Genomic DNA, 14,257 nt, shown 5'->3' with positions numbered 1-14,257 from the left:
ATCACCCTCTTTCTCCTCTTCCCCTCACAGCTAAGATTTAGTCCATCAGAATGTCCTATTGTATTTATTTTCAAGTTTTTCCTGAATATATCCATTTTTTATCAATATATATAATCTTACCAAACCTCCTTGTGTGGTCTATTACAGTAGTCTATCTTATCTTCTATAATCTTTTTGTTACATGAACTAGCAGAATTTTTTAAAGTATAAATAAGATTATGACACTTTCTCATTCAAAGCTATCCTGTCCCAAATTTGTTGAATGATTTCCCATCCAAAACATCTTAACATGCACAAGGCCTTCTTAGTTGGCCTCTGCCTCCTCCCTCTGAGGTTTTATCTCCTAGTGGCTCCTGGCTCCTCACACTTCAACCACCCTGGCCTTGATACTGATCTTTGAACATGCCTTGCTGGTTTCTGCCTCAGGGCCTTTGTCCTTTTTTGTTTTACTCACCTAAAATATTCTACTTGTCATCTTGTCATCATGACAGCTCTTTGCTCAGATTTCCCATAAAAGAACACTTCTCCCCTTTCTATACTTCTACTCTTTTCTTCCTAACATACGTCTCCAACTGAATTACACTCCATGTTTACTTTTTTCCCAGACTAGAGCGTAAACTCTTTAAGGGCCTCCTACTTACTTCTCTCTGTACTATCTAGGACAGTAACTGACAAATAGAACTTTTGGGGACAATCAGAGCAATTTGCTTTTCCTTCTGTAAGAAATGTTCATTTATATAAGTGCTAATAATTTCTTTCTTTTTACCACTGTAGTAAAAAAAGAAATAGGTGGAGAAAAATCATGCTCTATTTTATGATTGGAATTTAATTTAGAAGTTATTTCTATTTAACCTCATGGCATTTTAATTTTGGGTATCATTTAATTTGGGGTACATATATGTTTGTGTTCCTTCTAGGGAAGATCTTACCGTGACCAACAGCTGCTTCTTCTCAAAAAGCACCTAGAAAATAATTACAGGAGCAGAGATCGAAAATGGATTGTTTTGTTTCCAGAAGGGGGCTTCCTCAGGAAGAGGAGAGAAACAAGTCAGGCATTTGCCAAGAAAAATAACTTGCCATTTCTTACACATGTCACTCTGCCAAGGTTTGGAGCAACAAAAATTATTTTGAGTGCTCTTGTAGTACAACAGGAAAATGGAAGTCCAGCAGGAGGAGATGCTAAAGAATTAGGTATGATGATTTTAGCATTTTTATGTTTTACCTTGTTGAAATTGAAGGATTTTCTGGACTTCCATAAGGTGATAATTGATGTTCTATTTTATATTTATGATTTTTAACTTTTCTAAAGACAAATACCCAGGGAGAAGAGAAAACTATAGTTTTTAATGTTTCTATTTATAAAGACAATTTATACTTATAATAATATATTCAAATAATACAGATATGCATAAAGTCAAAGATGTCTTTTCACTGCTTTGCCTATTACTCCAGGCCATTCCTCTGCCTCAGTAAACTTTCCTGTTACTATCTTTACATATTCGTGGAACTATTTCTGTAGTATAAATTCCACTCTTTCTTAGAAGTGGAATTTCTAGTTTAAGAGATATAGGTATAGGAATGACTTATTTGAAAAACTTCCTGTAACTGTCTTTACATATTTATAGAACTATTTCTGTAGTATATTCTTAGAAGTGGAATTTCTAGGTTAAAAGATATAGGTATAGAAATGACTTGTTTGAAAAACGAATCATAGGTATGCAAACACAAATAGTAATGATGTATGTTTTAATTTGTCAAATTTAGAAGTTTGTGTTTTTAATATGGAGAATGAATTTAATGCAGTTTGACAGAATTTATTAAGTGCCTTAAAGTGCTAATAAATGATTCATTATTCCACTGCATATAATACTTATCAACAAGAAATAAACCACAGTACAGTCAGAGAAGTCATCACAACATTTTCTTTTCTTTTTTTTTTTTTTTTTGAGAGGTTTTTGCTACAGGGTGCATGCGCTCGCCAGACAGACAGAGAGAGACAGAGAGACAGAAACCGAGAAATCACCCTCCAGGGGGGATGGCTACACCGCAATCCCTTCTCCTCTGTTCTCCTCTCGGGATCTTGGGCACGCATGCACACGCGCCCAGCCTGAGTTTTAAGCCACCAGGTCCAGGACGTGAACCGCGGTCAGCTACATGGGAGTCCAGTGACATAGCCATTACGCTAACTGCTGGTCCCAACATTTTCTTTGTAATGGCAAAAATTGGAAGTTGTTAGAAGGGAGAATTGATAAGTAATTATTAATATCCATTCAACAGAATACAACACAGCCATTACAAATTATCTTTATAGAAAGTTTTTATTGGCTCGGAAAAATCTTGTAAAAACAACTCTATAAACAGGCAGGCAATAGAGAGTGAGTGAAGGGAAAGATACCAAAATGTTAACAATGATTGCTTCTGAGCTGCATTATTATGGATGATTTTTCTCAATTTCTTAATACTTTTCTGAATTTTCCATTTTAAAAATAATGAGTATGCATTACTTTTATGGCTAGAAAAAACAAACTTCACTCAAAGATGCAACTGTGTTAGAGAGAGCTTGGTAAATTGTGACATTTTGCAAGAAGATATTTGTATCAACACCACAAAGACTTTGTTTGTTTTTTTTTTTTTGCTATAGGACATGTGTTCTTGCCAGAGAGAGTGAGAAAGCTACCCCCAGAGGGGATGACCACACTGCCATCCCTTCTTCATTCTCCTCTCTGGATTTTGGGCATGTGCACACATGTGCCCAGCATATTTTTGCCCAGCACAGTTTTCAAGCCACCTGATCCAGACTCAAACTGCTCAGCCATGTGGGATCCAGCTGCCTTAACCACTGACTGTTTTTAAAAAGTTTATCAAAGACACTACTATACAAGTTTGGTGATAAATTAAAAGACTGGAAGACAGTCACCTACTAGGCCTTTTTCCTTTGAAATATTTAGTTGTTTTTAAAAAATACTCTTTAGGGGACCAGCAGATGGCATAATGGTTATGTCACTGGACTCCCGTATGGCAGACCTCGGTTCAAGTCCCCAACCCGGTGGCTTGAAAACCACTCCAGGCACATGTACATGTGTGCCCAAGATCCCAGGGGGGAAAGGGAGGAGAAGGGATGGCAGCATGGCCATACCACCCCATGCTTGGGGGGGGTGATTACTCACTTTCTTTCACTGTCTCTCTCTCTTTTCTACAGTGAGCACACATGCCTAAGGCAAAACCTCTTTAAAAAAATACTCTTTAGATAAAATGAAAATAGAAGTGATTGGCCCTTAGATATATGACTTTTAAATGGCAGTAAGGACCAGCCGTGGAAATAATGCCTGTGAGATTGCACCAAGTTTTCCTTTCATTTGTTTTTTCCAAGCAGCTGCTTGGCAGGCAGCTCTCTTAATCTTTCACCATCTATTAAAAAGACAAATTGAAAGAGTCTTTTAATAGAAGAGGAAGATTCAGAATAGCTTCACTGCTGGAGAGACACTGTGGCAATGTCAGCCAAGCCAGAGCTTAAAGGCAAAGGTCTTCCAAGCAGGATTAGTTGCCCTAATAAAAGACTGCTGTTTTAGAATTGCTCCACCCAGCCATACCCTGTGGTGTTCTAGACCTCAAAGGTCTGATCATTGTCAGAGTGATTACGTAATAGTGACAATAATTGTTCTTTCTTTTGGAGAGAAACATTTCCTGTTTATAACCAAAGCAGATTTCTTTATTACTTATCCTAACTTACTTACAGTTTTTTATTTTAGCTGTTTAGGAATAATCTTAAGTATACCTGAAAACTAATTTTACCTATATTTTACTATCCTGTGTATTTTGATATTTTACATTTTATTTTCTTTAGTGCTCATATTCAAAGTGTTTTATTCCATGTACACATAAACCATGTCTTTGTGTGTGTTTTAGTATGTAATCCATACAGATATATCAAAATTAAGTTCTGTTTGATGAACTTTAAAAGGATTTGTATTTTTGTTTATTTATTTATGGTATGATTTAACAGTAAGTTGAACTCCGGAGACTTTTTTCATCACTGTATTATAAAATTTTTCAAACATACATAATAGTTGAAAGAATTTTATAGTGGATATCCATGAACTTAACTCACTACATCCTATAATTAACACTTTTCTCTGCTTTGTCACATCTCTCCATTTTTTTTTTTTGAGAGTTTTTTTCACTATAGGGCGTGTGCGCTTGCCAGACAGACAGAGAAACAGAAAGCGAGAAATCACCCCCCAGGGGGGGTGGCCATGCCGCAATCCCTTCTCCTCCATTCTCCTCTCGGGATCTTGGGCATGCACGCACACGCACCAGGCGTGGGTTTTAAGCCACCAGGTCCGGGACGCGAACCGCGGTCAACTACATGGGAGTCCAGAGACATATCCATTACACTAACTGCTGGTTCCCATTCTTCTATCCTTCCATTATCCATTTCTTCTCTCTTTTCTCTAATACATCTTAAAATCAGCTGCAGACATCAGTATACTTCACTCTCAAACATTTTAGCATATGTATCATTGGTAGCCTGTTAAAATGTGCTTCTTTACATGAATTCTTTTCCTTTAGCAATATGCTGTTTAAAAATTAACTTTTTTACTTGTTTTCTTTTACAGGTATTTTTCCCCTTCAGAATATCTTTCTAAAATCTTTAAAGGGTTTTAAGCCAGTTTAAAATTACTTGACATACAGAAGTAATATATCATTGATTCCTAATGCACATTTGGACTTATGCTTGAAAATGAGTCTTCCTTTATGGTGGATCTTTAGGGCACTTCAGACAAAAAATAGACCATTACACTTTAAAGTCTGGTTATCATCATTCACTGTGAGGATTCGCCTCTCAATTTTTACTCAACTTTGTTTTCCATTCTGGGAATAAAAACAGTATATAAAGGACCAAACTAAACAGAACTTCCCATCCCCTCTTCACAACAGGGGTTACCTATTTTACCTAACAAAGGCAGGAAGGTTTTGGCTTTATTTGTACAATATTTAACTTACTAAAATTGGGGGAGTTTTCCTTCTTTTCTTAAATAAGAGCAGCAATAATGTGTTTCTGAAAATTCTTAATTTTATGGCCATGTTCTGACACTCAATGTCTCCATGTTATCATAAAGCTGAGTGTTTGTATTATATTATGTTGAGTTAATGGTTTTGTTTATTTTGAAGTCTGTTTTTCATTTTTGTGATGTGATACTTTAGCTTCTGACCTTTTCATAGGCTTTTTTTTTTTTTGGAGAGGTTTTTGCTATAGGGCATGTATGCTTGCCAGAAAGACTGAGAGACAGAAAGTGAGAAATCACCGGGGGGATGGCCATGCTGCAGTCCCTTCTCCTCCACTCTCCTCTTGGGATCTTGGATCCCCCCACGCGCGCCCCCCCGCCGTGAGTTTCAGTCACTGGGTCTGGGACTCGAACTGCAGTCAGCCACATGGGTGTCCAGTGACATAGCCATTACGCCAACTGCTGGTCCCAGCCCAATTTTTTATGGAAGTGATAAAAGAGAAATTAGACACTGATAAGGCAGTGCATAATTGTACTGAATACTTAAATGGTGCATGCTCACTAAATAACAGTGCTCTGTTATTTGTTAATTTGTTTTGAGGTTCATCCATTTTATAATATTATGGGAAGTGCTTAATTTCATCTTAAGTGCATTATAGGACAGTAGCACCAAAGTTCATCCTGTTTTCTTAAATCAAAAGGTATATCAATATGCTTTACACTACTCAAGTCGTCTATACTATGTGATTTGCTGCAGATAATGTAAAATTGTTCTAATTTTAAGTCATTTTCCCCTTATTCTCAGACAGCAAATCAAAAGGCCTCCAGTGGATAATAGATACAACTATAGCTTATCCCAAAGCTGAACCAATAGATATTCAAACCTGGATCCTTGGATACAGGAAACCAACAGTCACACATGTATATTATAGGTAAGAATTCTTCATTAGTACTCATTACATATCCAACGATACTACCTCAGGAGAGTGTGAATGTATTTATATTTAATTTTTAATTAGACCGTGGAAATAGTTGGCTCAAAATTATTCTTAAAATGAATTTTAATAGGAAAGTATTATTTGAAGTAGTTATTTTAACTGAGTGTTGAAGTTCTCTAAAAATGACATTCCCGAAGCACTATTCAAATTGCCTGACACTCTTGAGTAAAAGACACTTAAAGGGTACATATCAAGGATAAATATACATGTACTCATTTGGGTTAAGTAAATATTTATTAATAGAAATGGAATTTATTTTAAAATCACTAACCCACATAAGATTTTTTGAATGATTATATAATACTTCAACTGTGATGTATACTTTGGAGTTTTTAATATTTTAATATGCCTATGGCATTTGTATAAACAACAGAAAAATATTTATTGAATATTTGGTGCTAATTTCTTGGGATTTTTTTAAACATACCTTTTTTTTTTTTTTAGGAATTTTATGTAAAATTTCATGTGTGTTTGTTTCAAAGCATGGTACCTGTGGGACCTGTGTATCGATTGATTTGATCCTTTATGGGCCGTATAGCTTTACTCTGTTTCTTTGTCAAAGATTTCAGCCCTTAGCAGCTAACTTACAAATGTGAGGAATTGATTCTGAAGATCAAAATTGCCAAAGAGGGAACCAGCAGTTAGCGTAGTGGCTATGTCGCTGGACTCCCATGTAGTCCACCGCAGTTTGCGTCCTGGACCCAATGGCTTAAAACTCACGCCGGGCGCGTGTGCGTGCGTGCTCAGGATCCCGAGAGGAGAATGGAGGAGAAAGGATTGTGGTGTGACCACTCCCCCTGGGGGGTGATTTCTCGCTTTCTGTCTCTATGTCTCTCTCTGTTTGTCTGGCGAGCGCACACACCCTATAGTGAAAACCTCTCAAAAAAAAAAAATTGCCAAAGAAGCCCTCAATTTAAGAGGAAAGCTACTCAAATTACATACCCATTGTTAGTAGATAAATACATGTTTTCATGTGGAAACCATCAGAGGTTTACAAATATATAGAGAGAGTGGGAAGAATTTTGAACAAATTTTAAAGCTTAAAATTGAGTATTCTAGTTTGAGTGTTGATATGTGAAGAATAACTGTAAAGTTATAGTGATCCTGTTGTATAACTTAACATTGCTGAATTATAAAGTTCATATGTAAGGTAAGAATGTAATTCCTGATTGATGACTATTTCATATATACTTTACATTTTACTTAAACTACTGAATACTTACTTATAGACAAGGTGATGTGCTAGGCCCTGCAAGAGTTTTTCTGGAAAGTTTTATTTTCATATATGTATGAGACATATCTTCCCTTCACTAAGTTTCAAACTGTAATCAATAAATGAAGGTCAGAATTGACATCTAAGCCAGAAATACATGGTTGCTGGTGATATGTATTAGATATAGGAGCAATGTACTTGCATTGGCTATATGTAGCTCTTCCTAGTAGATCATACCCCCCCCCCAAAAAAAAAACAAGAGAGAAAGAAAACATTCTATTAAATAGACATTTTATTATAGTTGACTTTGCCTCTTTTTTTTTTAACCAAAAAATAGAGGAAATTTTAGTTTATAGATAAAGAAAGAAAGAATCATAAAGGACCTTGGATATTAAAGAAATGATCCATTTTTAGAAAAATTATTTCAACAAGAAAAAGTGTAAGGCTCTTAAATTCACTTGAAACAGAGGTTCTTAATTCTGGGACTCATGAAGGACCTCAGAGAAGTTGTTTTTTAGGTTTTTGCTATAGGGCATGTGTATGTACTTACCAGAGAGTCAGTGAGAAATCATCCCCCAAAAGGGATGGCCATGCCACAATTCCTTCTTCATTATCCTCCTGGGATTTGGGGCATGCATGCACACACACCCGGTGTGATTTTCAAGCCACAATTGGCTCAAGTTATTGAACATTCATCAGTAGCTAGATCATTTTAAAATTTTCTGTAATATATTTCTTTCCTCTTTGGTAATTAAAGCTACCAAATAAGTTCCTCTACATATTATGTACTTCACTGGAAAAAAATGTGACAAGTGTATGGAGCTCTCCAAGAAAAAAAATGGCCTTTTCCCTACTGAGTTTTTGCAATTCCTTTCTTACTGTTTTATATGAATGAGTTCTTAGAAGAAAATTGTGCTTTATTTAAATAAGGAAAGAATATCTAATTACCCAATGTTTGGGGCAGAATGGTTTTTTGTTGTTTTTTGTTTGTTTTACTTCTTATTTCATGTTCTTTTATACATTCAATCACAGTATTTAGCTTACAAAGTGAATATTTCAACATGTGTACATTTCTCCCTAGTCCAGGTGATAATACTATAAAGTTATCTTCAACAGATAATACCCCATTTCTTTGTCCCATTAATGTTTTGCCTCTCTATTTTTCTTCTAAATGTCCTTCTTCAGACTCTACTCTTTCACCCACACTACATCTGGTATCACAACCATTTACTGTGTTTCTATATCCTTTAGTCAATTAGTTTCAGTCATAGAGTGTAGACACTAGGTATATATTAACTGGGGACATACAATGTCTCTCCTTCATAGCCTGGCTTGCTCCACTCAACAGTAAATCTTCCATATTCATCTACTTTCTGTCAAAAGCCAGTATCTTGTTTTTTTATGGCTAAATAGTATTCCATAGAATATATGTGCCACAGATTTTCAATCCATTCATCTGTTCATGGGCATTTGGGTTCCATATCTTAGCAATTGTGAATAGTGCTGCAATAAACATCGATGTGCAAGCACTTTTCCAATTAAGAATTCTTCTGTCCTTTGGGTAGCTACCAAGGAGTGGGTTTGCTGAATCATATGGTAGTTCTATTTGTAGATTTTTGAGGAATCTCCAAATTGTTCTCCACAGTGACTGGACCAATTTGCATTCCCACCAGCAGTGTACGAGAGTTCCCCTTTCACCACACCCCTGCCAGCACTTATCACTTTTTGTCTTTTTAATCTTAGTCCTTAAAATATTTTCCCATTCTGAGGGCTGTTGATTCATACTAATTACTATATCTTTCGCCATGCAAAAACTTCTTAGTTTGATTTAATCCCACTTGTCTATTTTGGGGATTATCGACTGTGCTTTGGAGGTCTTATTTAAGAAATCTTTGCCTACCCCTATGTCTTCCAGAGTTTCTCCAATGTGTTCCAGGAGCAATTTTATAGTTTGAGGTCTTATGTTTAGACCTTTGATCCACCTTGAGTTGATTTTTGTCAATGGTGAGAGGTAGGGGTTCAGATTCATCTTTCCGCAGGTGGAAATCCGGTTTTTCCAGCACCATTTGCTGAAGAGATTTTCCTTTTTCCACTGGATTGACTGGTACCCTTTGTCAAAAATCAGTTGACTGTATGCTTGGGAGTTTATTTCTGGGGACTCTATTCTGTTCTGTTGGTCCACCTGTCTGTTTCTGTGTCAGTACCCTGCTGTTTTGATTACCACAGCTTTGTAGTATATTTTTGGGTCTGGAAGTGAGCTCATTCCATTCTTCTTGTGCAGGATTGCTTTGGCAATACGAGGTCTTTTATAATTCCAGACAAATTTTAGATTTTCTTTTCCAGATTTGTGAGGAATGTGTCTGGTACTTTGCTTGGAATTGCACTAAATATGTAGATTAATTTGGGTAGAATTGCCATTTTGATTATATTAATTCTTCCAATCCAGGAACATGGGATGTCTTTACACTTTTTTGTGTCATTTTCAATTTCTTTTTTTAGCTTCTTGTAGTTTTCCTTGTGGAGGTCTTTAACTTCTTTGGTTAGCTTTATTCCTAGGTATCTTATGCTTTTTGTGGCTATGGTAAATGGAATTACTTTTTTCAGTTCTATCTCCATCTGCCTGCTGTTTGTATATAGAAATACTATAGATTTCTGTATGTTGGTTTTGTATCCTGCAACTCACTGTATTTATGTATTACTTCCAGGAATTTTTTCATGGATACCATTGGGTCTTCTATGTATACAATCATGTCATCTGTAAATAGAGAGAGTTTCATCTCTTCTTTTCCTATTTGAAAATGCCTTTTATTTTTTCCTCTTTTCTGATTGCATTGGCAAGGACTTCCAGTACTATACTGAAAAGGAGTGGAGAAAGTGGGTATCCTTTTCTTGTACCCGTTTTTAGTGGAAAAGCTTTCAGCTTTTCTCCATTCAGACTGACGTTCGCTATGAAAAACCCATAGCGAACATCAGCCTGAATGGAGGAAGGGGCAAAATATTTTTTTAGATCCTAAACTTCTGTACTGATGCTATGGAGAAGAAAATAAGAATGCAATAGCTTGCTTTCAGTGCTCTAAAATAAACCATTTTTCCCTTCTAGTAGCAATTTTTTACATTAATTCACTTCTTATTTCTTGGGTTTATGTTAGTTTTTAGGATTTTTGGATGAAATGAACACTAAATATACATGTTGTATATAAAATGCCATTTAACTATACCACATAGATAAGAAAGTAAACATTCATAGCAAAGTTACATACTAGATCCTATCTTCCAAAAAGATTTTGTTGTCTTTCAAAAGTTGGACTTTTAGAGCACGAATTTAGAGCTTATTCCTTAGAAAACTTTTGGCAAGTAGTGATTAATTAGCATCAGGGCCTGGGTGCCTAAGCCTAATACATACTTAACTTCTCAGGCAGTCCATCCTGGGTCTTATGGCTAGAGATTGTCCCAACTTCAGCAAATGTATCATTGTGAGCACCAATTGGTATGTGGTAAAAAAAGTGTTTTTAAAAACTACAAAGCACCTTACAAATATAAAGTGCTGTTAGTAAGGTATAGAAAGTACATATAGATTATTGGTAAATCCAGTATTTATTAATGAGCATTCCCCATATATTGGATCTCAGCCACTTATTTCTTTAGAGGAAAGATGTCCTTTCTTATTTATTCCTTCCCAATACTATACATTGCTTAACTAAGAACACATTTTTATTAATATACATATAGCTATATTATTGATCTTTTTAAAAAGTGCTTTTTTTTAACTTTCAAAGAGGAACTAAGGCTTAATTATAGGAAACATTTAGGAATTAAGACTTGTTCCTCTGCCTTTCCCCTTTTTATTTTCATCAAACTGGGAGACTGCTTATTCTTATTAAATAAATGTTGAGTACAGTACATTGCCATTACGTGGTTAATAGGAAAATTAGACATGATTAGATTTCAATTACAGGGTTAGAATGTTTATAGGGATAAAAGCAAAAGTAATCCTGTCCTTAACATATATGTCTCCTTCACTACAATTTAGGACAGTGAGTTAGAGAGGATAATCTTATACCAAAGTAGCTTATATTTTCATATTAAAAAAACTCAAGAAAAGATGTAACCATAAGTGTATTGGGATAAATTACTAAAAGCAGAAGTATTGCTTTCACGACTAATTCAATTAGGAGTTTAGTGACTTTGGAGAAGGCATTCAATTAGGGACCTTGAGCAAGAATTTATTTTTAGTTTGTAGTCAGGGGAGCAGGATTCAGGAAAAGCATATGTAACTAATATCTTTTAAGACATGTATGCCCACTAGCACAAATGGACAGATACTAACATTTTGGCATATGTATTCCAGGATTTTCTTTTCCTTTTCCTTTCTTTTTTTATTTTCTTTGCCAAAGAGTACATGCACATGCCAAAGGAAAAAAAGAGGAAGAAAGCACCTCCCAATAGGACATGATCATGCTGCAATCCTTTCTCCATTCTGTTGGGATTTGGGACATGCATGCACGTGTGCCTGGTGTGCTTTTCAAGCTGCCAGGGTCAGCATTTGAACCTCACAGTTGGCCATGTGGGATCCAACTCCCTTTACCATCAAGCCATGGGGACAACCTGAGGGTCTTATTTTAATATTTAAATGTTTATTTTATTAATATTAAAGAAATTATATACCATTGCAAACCAATTAGATATGCAGAAATCAAAGGTGACTTTGACATACATGTAGGAAAAGGTGATCTCTTATATACTGCCAATGTGATTGTAATTGGCTGACTGCTTGGAAACTATTTGATTATACCCAGTAAAGTGAGAATGCACATATGCTATAATCTAGCAATAAATGACTTTGGAACCATTGATTCATACTGTGGGAGAAAAAATTAGAATTTTTGCCCTATACCATGTTCCAAAATAAATTCCAGATGGTTGATTTAAACATCAATAATTTGACTCTAGATTATTTGAAGAAAATATAGGAGATTCTTAACATCCTTGTGGTAGGGTAGCCCTTCCTTACAAGACACAAAAATCAAAAGTCAAAATCATAGGGACCAGCAGTTAGCGTAATGGCTGTGTCACTGAACGCCCATGTAGCCGACCGCAGTTCGAGTCCCAGACCCAGTGGCTTAAACTCATGCCGGGCGTGTGTGCGTGCATGCCCAGGATCCCAAGAGGAGAATGGAGGAGAAGGGATTGCAGCGTGGCCATCCCCCCTGGGGGGGCGATTTCACACTTTCTGTCTGTCTGGCGAGCACACACACCCTTATAGCAAAAACCTCTCCAAAAAAAAAAGTCAAAATCATAAAGGAAAAAAATAACTTTTCATCAAAACTAAAAACTGGAATATGCAAAAGATATCATAAACAAAGTTAAGGTGTTTGAAATGCACATAAGAAGGATTAATATTAATTATGTATGTAATTTCTACAGACCAATAATAACTTTAAAAACTCAGTAGAGGGTCAGCAGGTAATATGGTGATTAAGACGCTGGACTCCTCACATGCCTGACCATAGATCGACACCTAGTCCCAATGACTTGAAAAATCACACCAGGTGCATGTGTGTGTATGCCCAAAATCCTAAGAGGAAATAAAGGAGAAGGAATTGCAATGTGACCATCATCCCTAGGGGATGATTTCTCACTTTCCCTCTCTCTGTCTCTCTCAGGCAAGCGCACATGACCTATGGCAAAAACCTACAAAAAATAAAAATAAAAACTCACTAGGGGGCTGACCTGGTAATGCTGAGGCTAAGGAAGCCAGATCCCACGTGGATGGCCACTATTTGAATCCCATTTCCAGTGGTGTGAAAAACATGCCAGATGTGTGCATGTGTGCCCCTAATCCCAACTAGATGTACAAATGGAAGAGAAGGGATTGCGGCATGACCATACCCGACTGGGGTCACTTTTCCTCCTCTCCCTCTTTCTCTCTCTGTCTCTCCATCTCTCTTTGATGAGGAAATGATGGCAAAAAAAAATCTGGCCAAAAATCTATCACACCACCTGCCGGCCCCACACTTAGTTTAAAAAACATGTTGGGCACATGTGCATGCATGCCCAAGATTCCAAAAGGAAGAGAAATGGAGGAGAAAGGATTGTAGCATGACTGTAGGCCCCTAGGGGGATGCTTTCTCACTTTCTTTTTCTCTCTGGTGAGCACACATATGCCCTTTGGCAGATTTTTTTAATTAAAAATTAGATAGGTAAAAAAAATTAAAACCCAATACAAAAATGGACAAAAGGCAAAAGAAGACTTTTCATTATTTATAGAAATAAAATTATGCCAAAGATCAGTGAAATGCAAAAAAAAGGCGATTTTTTAACTTGGCGATATCAAGTAGTGGTAAGGTGTAGGGGCATTAGTACTCAGTCAGTGTGCCCAATTAAAAGAGCACCATTGGCAGTATCTTAAATCCCTATGACTTAGCAGTGCTACCTGGGGCTATATTTCTTAGAGAAAGCCATTTCCAGTTTTTAACTTGTAAGAGTTAAGAGTTAAAAATTGGAAACAACCTAAATGTCCATCAGTGGTGGAATGGCTAGATAAAATGTATATTCTTCAAAGGAGTATACCAAACAGTTTTATATCTGACCGCTTGACTTCTTCACTAGAATGTCTAGTAGTCATCTCTAAAACTGAACTGTAGATTTTCCTGAAAGTCTATACTTCTCTATAACCTTCTCCATCTCATTATTGAGATGCTCAGATCAAAAACCTTGGAGTCATCCTTGGCTTTTCCTTTTCATAATCATCCACTCAGGAAATTCTAGTATGTATCCTGGGTCTAAATTCAAATATATATCTTTTTGTATTATCTCTACCCAACTTCTAGATGATTACATAGCCTCCTAATGGGTCTCTCTTTTGCACCTTTGTCCCTGTAGTACATCTCTCCAAAGCAGTATCTAAAGTGATACTTTTTAAAAATCTATATTAGATTGGAACCACCAGTTAGCATAATGGCTATGTCGCTGGACTCCCACGTAGTCGACTGCGGTTCGCGTCCCGTACCCGGTGGCTTAAAACTCACGCCGGGCCCATG

General features: G+C 36.4%; 1 protein-coding gene and 1 long non-coding RNA gene across 2 annotated transcripts in view; one reads left to right on the top strand and one right to left on the bottom strand.

Annotated features, from left to right (window-relative positions):
- LOC102479966 (uncharacterized) overlaps nucleotides 1-14,257 on the bottom strand; it is a 135,971-nt gene that overhangs the window by 43,029 nt on the left and 78,685 nt on the right. The gene's annotated exons all lie outside the window — the stretch shown is intronic.
- LPGAT1 (lysophosphatidylglycerol acyltransferase 1) overlaps nucleotides 1-14,257 on the top strand; it is a 115,591-nt gene that overhangs the window by 83,079 nt on the left and 18,255 nt on the right. Inside the window, exons 5-6 of the mRNA XM_006163699.3 lie at nucleotides 918-1,191; nucleotides 5,812-5,938. Coding sequence (XP_006163761.1) covers nucleotides 918-1,191; nucleotides 5,812-5,938 — 401 coding nt within the window. The remainder of the gene's footprint in view (nucleotides 1-917; nucleotides 1,192-5,811; nucleotides 5,939-14,257) is intronic.

Source organism: Tupaia chinensis, unplaced genomic scaffold, assembly GCF_000334495.1.
Source record: "Tupaia chinensis unplaced genomic scaffold, TupChi_1.0 Scaffold142846_1, whole genome shotgun sequence".
In the NCBI taxonomy this organism is placed as follows: Eukaryota; Metazoa; Chordata; class Mammalia; order Scandentia; family Tupaiidae; genus Tupaia; species Tupaia belangeri.
Note: the sequence above shows the minus strand (reverse complement) of the source record. Positions and strands in the feature narration are given on the sequence as shown.